This window comes from Eurypyga helias, unplaced genomic scaffold (genome assembly GCF_000690775.1).
Source record: "Eurypyga helias isolate BGI_N326 unplaced genomic scaffold, ASM69077v1 scaffold7909, whole genome shotgun sequence".
Lineage (NCBI taxonomy): Eukaryota > Metazoa > Chordata > Aves > Eurypygiformes > Eurypygidae > Eurypyga > Eurypyga helias.
In genome coordinates this window covers 68543-82347 of record NW_010273980.1, presented here as the reverse complement: position 1 = coordinate 82347, position 13805 = coordinate 68543, and the positions used below count along the sequence as shown (strand labels likewise).

Sequence of the window (13805 nt, the reverse complement as noted above, 5' to 3'; positions counted from 1 at the left end):
TTCCTGCTCCTGGTTTGGTCATTCATGGTGCAGTTAATGTGTATTTGTTATGTCCAAAAGTGGAATTGTCTGATCTTCACAGATGTTTTGGGCACCTTGTGTAAAAGATCTGTGGCATACCTGTGTCAGCACTTGCTGCACACTGAAACGTCATATCTCCGTGTGGTGTTCTGTAATGGCTTTCTGACAAAATTACACAGGCTGACAAAATTAAAGCTCCTTCCCTTCAGTTGTCCCATCAGGTAAAAAGTCTGTAGCATGGCTACCATGTCAGTGCTTGCAAACGTGGTACTTAGCCCTTGGTGTGGTACTCCTGCTCAGGACAGTGGTGCTAGGGTGTACCGGGACAGAATTAGCCACTGGCAAAGCCTTCGCTTGGAGTTCTGCCCCTTTCTGGAAGGGGTGGCTGTGAAGATGTTGATGGCGTAGTCCCTTCTTACAGGAAAGCTGCATTGCATCTCTGGGATCACCAGCTGTACATCCTCGAAGTGGGGGTCCCCCTCCACCCATCAGGGCGGCAGCCTGAAGCCTGATGGAGCTCTCTGGTCTTCTTTCCCCCACCGCTTCAATCAACTCTATTTGGGCTGTTCCTTCTTATAAAAAGAAAATTTTCTTTTCTCTCATTCTTGTCTTGGCAGGTACCTTAACATGGGGAACCTTCTAAAAGTTTTGACATGCACAGACCTTGAGCAGGGGCCAAATTTTTTCCTTGATTTTGAAAGTGAGAAGATGATTTTATATATATCTATTACTCTTTGCCTGCAGTAGACTGCATTTGTCATGTACTAAACGTGTGTGTTCTCTCTGCCATCTTTCTAACAGCTTTGCATGCCTGAGCTATGGATAGTTGTTCGATGAACTTTGGTAGAAAGCAAAAATCTACTTAAAATAACCTCAGTTTCTAGAATGTAAAATGTTTATTTCAGGAGGAGTTTTCAAATTGTATTTTCCTGTTGGAATCTGATACGGTTCTTGTTTTAAGCCCAAATTCTGTCTGCTTTTAATCAAAACTTTACAAAGAATTTGAATAATTTGACGACTTAATGAAATTGCAAGGAGATACATGCACCTTAAAGAAAGGGTTGAATACGAAACCTGATTCTCCTCGCTTCCAGTGTGCCGCTGCATTTACAGATTGGCTCGCAACAGCTATTCATAGCTCTCCGACAGCGTCACGTTAAAGGTGTGTATGTGAACCTTACTTGATTTGGCATTGAAATTTGACGGTTAACCTCATTCCTCCTTAAAAGGGGAGCTCAGAGAGCATGGAGGCAAAATTGCTTTTGAAAAGAAGAGACGTGGAGCTTGTCTGATCAATGCCAAGCCTTCTGGAAGGTTCACACAGTGTTAGTGTTTCTGCTTTTAGTTTTTGTTGCATGGTACAATGTAGCCTAAGAATGGCAGGTAAGTGTTGGCTGCTGCTGCTGTGCATGTTTAACTACTTTCTTTTGGGATATGCTGTTGCTTTACCCAGCTGCACATCAGCAAACATAACGTAAGAAAACTAATGTTCAAGTGCATTTTGACCCTGTAATATACAATGGAAAAACATAACAGAAAATTGAAGTATTGTGATACAGCTAATTTGAGATTCAGTATATCTTCTTTTCTTCCCCCAAATTATTTTTCAGTTGTGTTTGAAACAATAGCAATTGGTTATATTTAGTTCTAATGTGAAAACAAATGTTTGGAGAAACGTTTGTGCTTCAGTGATGTTCAAAGTTATAACTTTTCTAAACCCTTTTCCTGTACTGTTGACTTTCATCAGTTGTCTCTTCTGAATATGTTGTTACTGGAAGATGGTAGCCATGTAAATTTTTCATAAAGGGAAGATAGTAAAGCTGTGCTTAAAGAAATCGGAAAGCAAAACTGTTGTTTAAAATGATTTAAAGTATCACCTATCAGAATAGGTATGAGTTAGTGAAGTAGGGAAAACAGATATGGGAGAATATTGGAGTCGTGAAACTCCAGCTTAATCTGCAAACACTGACCATTTCACTGGGCTAAATTAAATTCCAGTTAGATAGGTAGAAGAGGCATAATTCTAAAATCAATTGCAGTAAAAATTACTGCTATTTTTTTTAAAATATTGATTCTTTATCAATTTTATTTTGAAGTGCATGTTTTGAGCATGAACAAGATTTGGCATGAGAGTAAGCAGGTTGCTGACATGAAATGTTTACATATGCAGTCACATTAAGTGACTTATATTATGGCTGAATTGTTAGACTGTTCTTTATTCATTTTGGACCCTGTCCTGCGTTTGTTTCTGCTGCTATACTGTGTATCCGTGCTTCTTTCTACTCTGTTTCAGATAGCTTGCCTTGACAGGATCTTGGCTTTCACACAGTCAAGATCTTTCTTCAAGACTTGGCACTTAATCTTGTGATACTTAACTTTGTGTTTTTATGTGGAAGAGCGAGTAAGCTCTGTCTGTATTCAGAACAAATTTGCCAATTTTATGTTACGCCTGGCCCAATAATACACAGTTTAAAGTCTTTTGTTCATAAATCCTTACAGCTTTGGAGTGAGCAGGCTAGTTAAACGGTTCTTGCACAATACCATAAAGAGCTAAAGCTTTATGGGACACAGAATCCAAATTTAGAAAGGTTTTAGACTGGTTTATGAGATAGACCCTCACCCCAGATTTTTATCTTGGTGCTAGATTCCAGTGATTTGTGTGACTTAGTATCAGAATACATGCAAAAAAGAATGTTCTAATAGTTAGTATAAAGGGCTGTTGGGGTTTTTTTTGCCTTAACACAGGTTAAGTTTGCTTTCTTTGGTCATTCACCTTGCCTATTTGAAACATAGTTGTCTTAAATACTCCACAAAAGTCTCTGCAATGCCACTTTAACATGAGCAGAAGAGAACGCACAGCTTGGTCAGGACAATATTGGTAACATAAAACAGCCACTAACAACGTGGGAAACTTAGAGCTCAGCTTTTACATTGGTATCATTGTCGCAGTGCAAATCCTTTCCAAACTTACTGATTTGAATAGTAGCTAAAATACAGAGTATTTTGATTGCAGATGGTGATCTCAAGCTAGTGTTGAAAGTGTTCTGCATTACCTCCTAAGAACTTGGCTGGCTTTCAGAGGAGCCACAAAGATAGCATTCTCCATAGGAATGATGATAGAGATGAATAAATTATTTCATCTCCAGCAGCCTGGGATTTTTCTTTCCCTTGCTTGTGAGTTTTGTCCCAGACAGTTTCAGTTGACTTGATGATTTTTCTTCCCTGGGAAAAAAATCTCAGTTTAAACAGTGTTTGCTGTGCAGTATAAACTTTTAACCCCAAATTTTCTCTCCCTACTAGTTCTGTAGGCTAGCCCAAATATTCTTTTAAATAGTCACCAACCGTGTGTGTTCCGTGCATGCAATATGTTGTCATACTTGCATAGCATTCAGTTCCCATAATGGCGTTTGTGCATTGTTTCAAGTCTACTCTTTTGTCTTGGATACGTTACTGTGTGAGCTTTCTGAACTCTAAATGTATATTGCAGCTAGCGTAGTAATGTTCTGATCATCTTTAAAGATGAACTCCTCATTACTTGAGGGACCTCAGTATTCACTTTTCTTACTATTGGGTTGAAAACGGGAAAGTTGCCTTGTAACCAGGGGTCGGCTGCCTCAGCAACAGCACCAAACGTCGGGGTGTTTCAGAGAGCTGCACTTACTGTATTTGTTCTTTCTGTAGAAAATATTGCCAGGTAAAGGCAAAGCTTTGTCATAAACTTAGCAGGAACTTGCACCCATCAAAGGGGAAAGGGGCAATCCCTGCAATTGTATGCTATTGTTTGGGTGCCTGGCACTGCTGACTGCTTTTTTCTTCGTTGTCAAGACCAACTCCGGAAGTGCAACTCCCTTTCCTGCTCTGTACACATCAGATTGAGGAAAACAGTTCCACAAGGATTCTTAAGTGACAGTGCTGTAGCTTGAGTCCTCAGGTACATACTGCTGCGTGGGAATGCCACCTCTGTCTAGTCAAGGTGACAGCAGTGCTTAGGAAGAGGAACCTTTCCCTCTTTGTCTGTGATGGGCTTTCAGAGGACAGTGCCCTAACCACCACTGGGAAGCACATAAACACATTGCTCTGAGCCGGCCGCCCCTAGGGCTGAAGGTTTTCTATACTGTGCCTGTTAAATCTATCCTAATACATCCTGAATGTATTGTGAAGTTAATATAAAAGAATTTAGATTTCCTTTTTATATGTGAGCTCTTTTCTAGGTGCAGAAGAATTACAGATGGGAGAGGAGCTTGGCTGGGACAAATCAGGATTACGGCTTTCCTCTGGTGGAGAGGGCTAGGTGCACCAAAACGAAATACACACCTAAAGAAATAACCCAATGCCTACTGCATTTTAAAACGTGTATATTTATAAGTTTATAATCAAAACAAACAAAAACCCCCACCACCCCAAATCAAATATAAACCATTGTTTCATGTTTCTTAGAGCAAGTTAGGTAAATCAGCAGTGGTTGGCTGATTGCATCCTAAGTGAAGTACACTAACGGGGTGTAGAAGGTGTTGCCTTGCATAGCCAGCTGTTCAGTGCAGACCACCTAATTTGTATCTGCAGGGTGGTTTTCACTTCTGAACTCAGAGGATCATAGTACTACAGCTGTTCTGCTTGTCAGTGGGTTTTGAAATGAGGAGGAGGATTTCTCGTGGGCCCTTCTGCTGTGCGTGCACCCCCCTCCAGCCCCATGTTAAAAAAGAACTCCCCTAACTAGAGAGGGTAAAGGAAAAAAGGCATGAAAAATTAAATAGGCAAGAGATGCACTCAGTGTGAGACAATCCAAGTGGCAAGTCTTGATTGCATTATTTAACAACACAATCTGGAATGCTACAGAGCTTCATGTGTTAGTCTGTTTCACTACAGCATTTCATGTTTGTGCATGAACTGCTGCCAGTCAACTGGTGCTTACCTGTCTGCTCTTCTTCCCTCATTATGTCTTCATTTCTTATAGCAGTCTTCAGCAGCTTTCAAAATTATAAATGTGATCTTTGTGATGATCTGAAAAGCACTGGCCACTTTTACTCGATGCCTAATCAGTGTGGTGCTCTTATACTATTTTTTTTTTAAAGGAGTGATCAGCTTTTTTCACTTGTGCTAATTCTTGATGGTTCTCAAAATACCCCAATTAAACTGTTGCAAGGTCTATATAGTGGGCTAATAATGCCCCCTCTCTATATGTTAAACCATAAAGATAAGAAGTATTATGCAAAAATTACAGCTAAATCCAGACAGGCAATGCATGTGAATCTTACTTTCTCCTAATGCAAAGATCATTTTAGATAGTGGGTTTTTTTCCTAGTGTGTAATACTAGGATATTGTGATTATTTTATCTTCTTAATTTAATGTAAGCATGGACCTAACTTCCATCACTGTTAGTGGGAGTTATGGATATGGATCATGGAAAAAACACTTTTACAAATACATTTTTCCAGACTCTAAGCTGCACAAAACCACAAGGATATATTGTCCATAGATAGCTTTTGTTTGCCCCTGTAAAAAGATCTGTTGTTAATATCTTAGCTTTTGGCTTTGGAAACCCTGGATTAAAATAACCTGTTACTTATTTCATAATATATTTTGCCCACGTAAACAGCAAAATTTTTTCTCTTTAAGAGCTTCAGTAGCAACTTCAGTAAGTAACTACAATTTTGGTTTATATCAATCTGAAAGGAACTAACCCTACAGCTTCTGTGAGAAGTTTAAAAGAAAAGCTGATCTCATACCAGGTAAACCGGGTTGGAGATATTTGTACTAGGTAACTTATTTTTAAAGGTTAAAGCCTTTTGTTGATTCTTCTCAAAACATATTTCTTATTGAATACTTCTTTAAACATGTATGTGTAACTTTTTTTTGAAATTATAGTCAGATACAGTTTTGAAAAGTTTCAGCTAATTACAGAAAAACTGAGCCAAGCGTATATCCTTGAAGAGCGGGGAGGAAATAAAAAACAAGTTTACAGTATATATTTTTGTTCTCAATTTTGCAATAAAGAATCTGTTTTGAGAATTAAATATATTTAGATGAGAAAGATAGGTTTCTTTTCCTAGCTAGTAAAAGGGGAAGCAGGGAGGATAGAAAATAATCTGGTGCAGTGTTTCTAGATAACAGTAGACATGAACACTTCTGAAATGTCCATAGGGAGTGTGTCTTTAGAGTGCTTACCTACGGCTCTTCCACAGAGCTTGCACTGCACTCTGAGGTGAGATTGACATGAGTCATAAAGGTGACTTGTCAGCATTTCTCCTCCTAACTCAATTTTATATAAGTCAGGAAGGATAGATTCCAGGTGAATTTTTGGGATGCTAAAGGACTACTAAAATGAATGGAATTATTTTCTTGGGAGTTCCTCATACACTGTAGTAGCTCTTCAAAGAATGAGAGTTCTTGATGAGTTGCTGCATGATGAATTTGTCCCGTAGGTGATGGTGTGCCTATTGAATTCCATGCTGTTGTTAAAATATGTATATATTTAATATGTTCTACTGTTTAGATGCCCAACCTACAGAATCTGAAAAGGAAATTTATAATCAGGTGAATGTAGTTTTAAAGGATGCAGAAGGAATACTGGAAGACTTGCAGTCGTATAGAGGAGCTGGCCATGAAATACGAGAGGTGAGCTAGAGCGTAATGACTGTGCACAACCTGCGGTGGTTGGTTGTCCGGTCCTAACCAAGTACTGCTGGATTTTAACTTTGCTTGCAGGAGCTGTTTTGGCAGAGCATGTTGTCTATTAAAACTGCTGTCTTGAATTTCTGCTCTGGAATGTTCCTTTTTAACAGTGCAGCAGATGTCGCTTGTTTCAGTAATATTAATACACATGTGTAATAGCAAATGATGCTTCTCAAACTTTTTATGGAGTTGTTGCTGTTGATTTTTCTTTTTATTCCCACATAAGCTCTTGAGTTAGTGGTGAATTTGGGAAGAGTGTGGTGTGACTACAATGCAATATTGAGTAGTGTTGACATCTTTTTGTACGCTAATTGGAAAAGTCTGATGCATGGTGATCCTGACACAAAAGACATCTCATCTTCAATCCCTTTTAATTGGCTTTTATTTACTAAAGTAAATGTTTGGAACAGAAGTAAAGTTTCTTTACAGCACGTCACTCCTTTTTTCTTTACCTTTAAGAAAGGCTGGAATAAATACTATTTCAACCCCCTTCCCTTCTTCCTCAGATGGGAAGGGAATGGGGTTGCTTTTGCTCTTTAAGTGAGGAGTTACTGTAACATAATCTTAAGAAATCCTAAGAGTCTCTGCTCCCTCAGATGAATTTGAGCTACTCGGAGCCATTCAGCATAAGTAAGTTTTTATTGTCTGTTAAATTCCTAAGGTAGGTGTAAGGAGGGTAACAGTGTCACATAAAAGCCTTGGAAGGGGAGATAGGTAGTTTGTTCTTCAGGGAAGGAGTATGTTTAGGGAGAGGCTGTAGGATCTAACACGAATGTCTGAGCAATGAAGCCTGCAGCCCCCATGGAGAAGGAAGAGGAGGTAGGCCTTGCAGAAAGGAAACTTCCTAAGGACCAGAGAGGAGCGTACTGCGACTCGCAGCCCAGGGTTGACTGAAACAGATTTGGGAAGCAAGGAGCTGGCTGTGAAGATGCAGCAAGAGAGTTATAAGCATTTTTATTAATTGTTTTTAGTAATTGATGACTGCTAAGTACTCTAGTTTGTATCTCAAAAACCTGGAGGGACTGAATTTAAGGCTTTTTCTGGGAAGCTTACTGCAAAGACAAGGTCTGTGCATATATACCTCAGAACTCTGGTATATAGCCTGTCTTGGTGGTGCTTTCTGGTTTTGATTATGTTTAAATATTCCTACTGTAACATTTAGCCAGAAATTTTTTGTTTGCTTTGAAAATCCAGAAATTACAGATACCAACATGAGGCTTTGATCACCAAACTTTTTTGCTTGGATGTACCTCAAAGCTGTTGATTTTAATTAACTAGATATGGTTATGTAAATCTTCTTATTTGAGTAGGTTTATTAACAATTTCTTTATACTCTTTTCAAGTTGTTTTCCTATTTGTGATACTTACTTTCAACACAATTATTTAGAGCTTTTTGGGAACAAACGTGAGTTAGTACAGATTTGTCTCTTAACTGGAAACTTCTCAGTAGGTAGAATTCTTAATTACTAGTTCCTCAAACAATTGCCTTGCATAGATTTTTTTTTTCTTTAGTATAACAGTTTTTCTTCATCTTAAACATACTCTTTTCCTTTATTTTTCTAAGGCAATACAGCATCCCAGTGATGAGAAGCTGCAAGAGAAGGCATGGGGTGCAGTTGTTCCACTAGTAGGCAAGCTAAAGAAATTCTATGAATTTTCTCAAAGACTAGGTAAGTGGAATGGTATTAACTTGGGGTTTTTTGTCCTCATCAGTTAGTATACTTGGCATGTTTAGGTGTGATCACATCTAGGTCGACCCTAGTAAGATGAAAGCGCATATTGTGTAGTTACCTTCCATACACTGGATTGGGTCTTATCTGTGTCTGTGTACTACCTTCTTGCACGTGAAAGCAAGCTTGCTTCTGAGGATATGAGAGGAGAGAGAGAGAATGGGAGCATTCTTGCCATCCTCTTTCTCTACCTCTTTAGTAACTCTGGAAAGCAGCAATCAGCAGATTGTTTTGAAAATTAATACACTTAATTTATCAGGAATGAAGTCTGTTAGTGTTTCTGATACCAAGAATAATTAAAAGTGACTATATTATTCCCCTAAACACTAGAAATAATTTGGTCTGTGGAAATGCCTGATGCTGGTTCATGCAGGTGCAGTACCTAAGGTGGCATTTCATGCCTCTTGCATCAGTCAAGCTGGTTTTGTGTCTTAAGTTGATAAAACCTATTAGACTTGATTTTTTTCACAAACTATCTGCTGTTATCTCATTTTTAGACAGAGCTATTAGCTCTAAAAGGAAAATATATTTGTTCAAAAAAGAGAAGATTTTTTTCAAGCAAGTTCTGCTTTTTTAAAGAGGTGAGGTATTTTTTTGAGAAAACGAGCAGAAAGTTGGATTATAGCTTTATTGTAAAAACAAATAAAACTTGAGTTCTGCTGATAGGTATGTACCTCTTGATTTCTGTGTGATCTTGGAGACTGCAGTCTTAATACGTATTATTAAAATACGTTTTACACAGATGATGTAGGCAAAGCTTGAGTAAGACTTTTCAAGAAGCCTTTTTATGGCTGTCAGTGCTGATTAGATGTAGTCTTTTACTGCAGTTTAAATGTAACGGTGGCACATAGAAACCATTCATCAATCCCCTTTATTATTAATTATCTACTTTGACAGCCATTTTAAGACTAGCATGCAGAGTATCAGTCCACAGATACGAGAAGCTGGTGCAGATGTATATTGCAAAATATTCTCCTCTCATTTAAGAGGCAGGATTGCGAGGTCTGTTGGGGGCTCTGACAAGCACTCCGTATTCACCAACGCAACACCTGGAGCGAGAGCAGGCTCTTGCGAAGCAGTTTGCAGAAATTCTTCACTTCACACTCCGTTTTGATGAGCTCAAGGTAAGAACTTGTAGTGATTTTCTAAGTACAAAGGCTAGCAAAAAGAAAACAAGTCTCTTTATTGGAGCAGTCTGGGTTGTGTTCAGTTCTAAAATAGACCAGGCAGTAGATACTCAGATATCTACTGTGCTTTGCTTGATCACATAGCCTAGAGTTAATCTTAAACTGGAAAGTAGATGAAATACCATATTGGCTTTGGGCACTTGCTGTCTTTCAGTTCATATTAATCATGTTTCTTCAGCTGAATTTGGCATCTCGTGGGATAACACTGCCACTGCTGCTTTTAGTATGTGCGCATCCGTAGTCCAGCTATTCTCTTGCTAAACTGCCAAGAACTAAGCTGAAATGCTATTAACTTACTAGTTCTGATCCTTGGAGTCCAATTAGCAAAGACACTTTTTTCAACGTACTAATCTCAAACTCCTATTTAAGACGCTATGTTTTTTTTTTTCTTGTTAGCTTTTTGGTTAAATTCTCCTATTTTTCAGACAAACCTTTGTTCTACATACTGCTTCTCAGCATGACACTGGCCTTTTAATTTCAGAAAGTGGAATATTTTCTTGTTCTCAGTATTATATTTTATGAAAACTTGTTCTTGAATTTTTCTTGAGAAATTTGTCACAACATTTTTGCTTCTATATGTGCGTAGATGACAAATCCTGCTATACAGAACGATTTCAGCTACTACAGAAGAACTCTGAGCCGTATGAGGATTAACAATGTCCCAGTAGGTAACCCTTAGAGGAAATGAAATGTAATCTGACATGACTACCAGTCTTTTTTCATGTACAGAATTATAACATTCTTTTTTTCCTTCTGTTTTATAGGCAGAGGGAGAAAATGAAGTAAATAACGAGTTGGCAAACAGAATGTCTTTATTTTATGCTGAAGCAACGCCAATGTTGAAAACCTTAAGTGATGCTACAACAAAGTTTGTGTCAGAGGTAAGAATAGAAGTTTATGACTTCAGAACACTGTGGGGCCAGACATCATTTTAGAACACAACTCATAGCTAGGCTTAATCTGGAACCTAGAAATTAAACTTCGGGTTTGGAGCCTCAAGAAACATAAAGCATGTTTCTCAGATGCTGTAGAGGTTAGAGTGGGTTCAGTGAACCACTTTGTGGATACGTTGCAAAAAGCTAATGGATGGCATTACAGCATTGGCAGAATCATAGAATGGTTTGGGTTGGAAGGGCCCTTACAGATCACCTAGTTCCAACCCCCTGCCATGGGCAGGGACACCTTCCACTAGACCAGGTTGCTCAAAGCCTCATCCAGCCTGGCCTTGAAGATGGCCAGGGATGGGGCATCCACAGCTTCTCTGGGCAACCTGTTCCAGTGCCTCACCACCCTCTCTGTGAAGAATTTCTTTCCTGATATGTAATCTAAACCTCCCCACTTTCAATTTAAACCCGTTCCCCCTTGTCCTGTCACTACAGACCCTTGTAAAAAGTCCCCCCCAGCTTCCTTGTACTCCCTTCAGGTACTGGAAGGTTGCTATACGGTCTCCCCAGAGCCTCCTCTTCTCCAGGCTGAACAAGCCCAACTCTCGCAGCCTTTCATCATAGCAGAGGTGCTCCAGCCCTCTGAGCATCTTTGTGGCCCTCCTGGACTCGTTCCAACTGGCCTTTATCCTGCTGATACTGAGGGTTCCACAGCTGGATGCAGCACTCCAGGTGGGGTCTCACAAGAGCAGAGTAGAGAAGAATGCACACTGCTTTTTAAAAATCACTGGACTCGTTCCAACTGGCCTTTATCCTTCTGATATTGAGGGTTCCACAGCTGGATGCAGCACTCCAGGTGGGGTCTCACGAGCAGAGTAGAGAAAAATGCACACTGCTTCTTAAAAATCAGTTGTGCATTACATAATTAATACAAACACACTCTTGTCTTTCAATATTTTCTCCTAAGTTCTGCCTTACACTTGAAACGCCTTGGGAAAAATGGCTGCTTATTTTCCATTTTTTGTCCAATATTTTTGTCTGCAACAATTTTAAGTCTTATTGTTGCAGCAGATACATGTATTTGGCTATAAAAATTTCTGTCTTTAAAGAGCAGGTTATGAGATTCCTTTAAAACTTCCAAAAGTAGTGCTAGTGGTGTGTTTCTTTAACTACAAACAAGCACCCAAGCCCTGTGTGGTGGAGTTTGCTCTGTAAGTTACTTACCTGCTTTGTACCATTTTTTTTAAAGCCAGTGTGAAGCCCCCCTTCTTACCACAGTTGTGCTGATATTTTGAATTCCTCCATATTGCCATGTCAGCAGATTACAAATTTGACTTAGGTTTTGTTGTATAAGATTTCACAATAATTGATTTGGAAACCTTTTATCTTCTGCAGAATAAAAATTTACCGATAGAGAATACTACAGATTGCTTAAGCACCATGGCTAGCGTGTGCCGGGTCATGCTGGAAACCCCGTGAGTATAAACGGTGCCAGTTATGTCATGCCTTAAGTAGAGAGATGATTCGGACACTTGTGATGTGTAAGGTGAAAGAAATACAGTTGGTGTAACTAGGGGCTGTGGTGTTTTCTTTTTACCAACTTAGTTTCTTGCCAAGGTGAGCAACTCATTTGTCTCACTTTGCCAGCCATGCAAATCAGACAGTCTGCTTCTCTGAACATATTAATATTTAAAACCAGAGTGGCTGTGAAAGCTAGACAACCTCTTGATGCTCTTTATAAATGGTTTTCTCATGTATAATTCAGGAAAATACATTGCTTGGCCATGATTGCCTAGGGCCTCCTGAAAGAAGGGTTAGGGGCAGTGTGGTGGATGGCATCTCCTTGCAAGTTGGCTTGGCTGGTGGCTGTAACAAAACTAGAGACCCTGCCTGGGAAATTAGGAGGTGACTTTTTGGCGTAAAGGTGTTTCTGTTGTCTGCCGTACATTTTAGAGGCACTAGGAGTGTGAGCAAAAAGTCAAACTAAACTTTGGGGTTTTATCTGTTTCTTCTGGGATCTAAATAGTTTCCCATTGGTAAGATGATTCAGACACGGGGTATGTCTTATTTAAATAAGTTTCTGTCCAAATACCATAATACATTATTTTTGGAGCACATTATGAGCTCTGAACACTTGGATTCTTACCCTGCTTAGGAATGGGCTGTCCCATTCAAGGAAACACTTAAGCATTGTTCATTAAGCTTGCTTTTTTTGCCTTTTTTTTTTTTTCCTGAGTCACAAGTTTGTGTTGCATGTATATTAGAGGGTGGAAGGGAAAAGGGTAGGAAGCATGGAAAGCCACGTTAGTATGTATTGGTTACTGTTGTAATTTTTTTTTTCTGGGGGGAAAAAATACTATATATACACACCTGAAATAATGTAGAAGCAGGGTTCTCCTTTAGGTTTGAGAATCTCTGTTAATCTGTAGGTAACTCTTTCTGAGCAGTGGTCTGACTTGTAGGCAGACTGTTGAAAGGAAAAAGGAAAACTCAAGTGCTTGTGGGGTTTGAGGTTTTTTCGTTTGTTTTGGTTTTGACTTTTTCTTTCCTCTGAGGATTTATAGTAGGATTTTTCTCTTTAATCTTACTTTGGTTGTTACTAGTGTGTGCTCTTGTCTGTGTTTGATAGGTAATAATCTATGGTTTTAAATTACAGTGAATATAGAAGCAGGTTTACAAACGAGGAAACAGTATCGTTCTGTCTGAGGGTAATGGTGGGCGTTATCATACTCTATGACCATGTGCATCCGGTGGGTGCTTTTGCCAAAACTTCAAAAATTGATGTAAGTTTATTGATACTTAATAATCTTTTGAGTATTTAAATATTGTGTAAGCTCCTTTCCTGTTCTGCAGGTTCTTGTAGCAGATGTACGCTTTGGAATGATCCTGAATGGATAGTGGTAACCACATATGATAGTGGCAACCACATAGGAGAAATACAACCTAGGCCTTCAGGCACATAAATGGTCCTTGTTAGGTCATGAAAAAATCTTTTTTGATGGAATTCAGGTAGTGTGTTGAAATACTTATGAACAGTGGTTGCATTGAAAGATGTAAATCAGAATGACTGGAAGTAACAACAGCATCTAGCTTGTTCATCACTGTCTGGCGACAAGCTGGGTTCATCATCCACCAGTCTTAAGTCCCTAACTTTCTGCTCTTGTTGGACAGTAAGTCCACGGAGTACAAGCAGTTACTGTGTGCTGCTTTGTGGTTGTTTCAAATGGGCTGTTGTCATGGTTTAAATCCAGCTAGCAAAATACCACGAAGCCGCTCTCACAAATTCCCCTCCCCTCCTCCAGCAGAGGGG

At 39.2% G+C, this 13805-nt stretch overlaps 1 protein-coding gene across 2 annotated transcripts in view; it reads left to right on the top strand.

Moving 5' to 3' along the window:
- FAM49B (family with sequence similarity 49, member B) overlaps positions 1–13805 on the top strand; it is a 44251-nt gene that overhangs the window by 25176 nt on the left and 5270 nt on the right. The window contains exons 2-9 of one of the 2 annotated variants that reach the window (XM_010159672.1): positions 639–721; positions 6516–6637; positions 8259–8364; positions 9412–9548; positions 10198–10275; positions 10376–10492; positions 11891–11970; positions 13152–13278. In XM_010159672.1, coding sequence (XP_010157974.1) covers positions 649–721; positions 6516–6637; positions 8259–8364; positions 9412–9548; positions 10198–10275; positions 10376–10492; positions 11891–11970; positions 13152–13278 — 840 coding nt within the window. In that variant the 5' untranslated portion in view covers positions 639–648. Of the gene's footprint in view, positions 1–638; positions 722–6515; positions 6638–8258; positions 8365–9411; positions 9549–10197; positions 10280–10375; positions 10493–11890; positions 11971–13151; positions 13279–13805 lie in introns of both variants that reach the window. The other variant, XM_010159673.1, reaches the window with a different exon arrangement.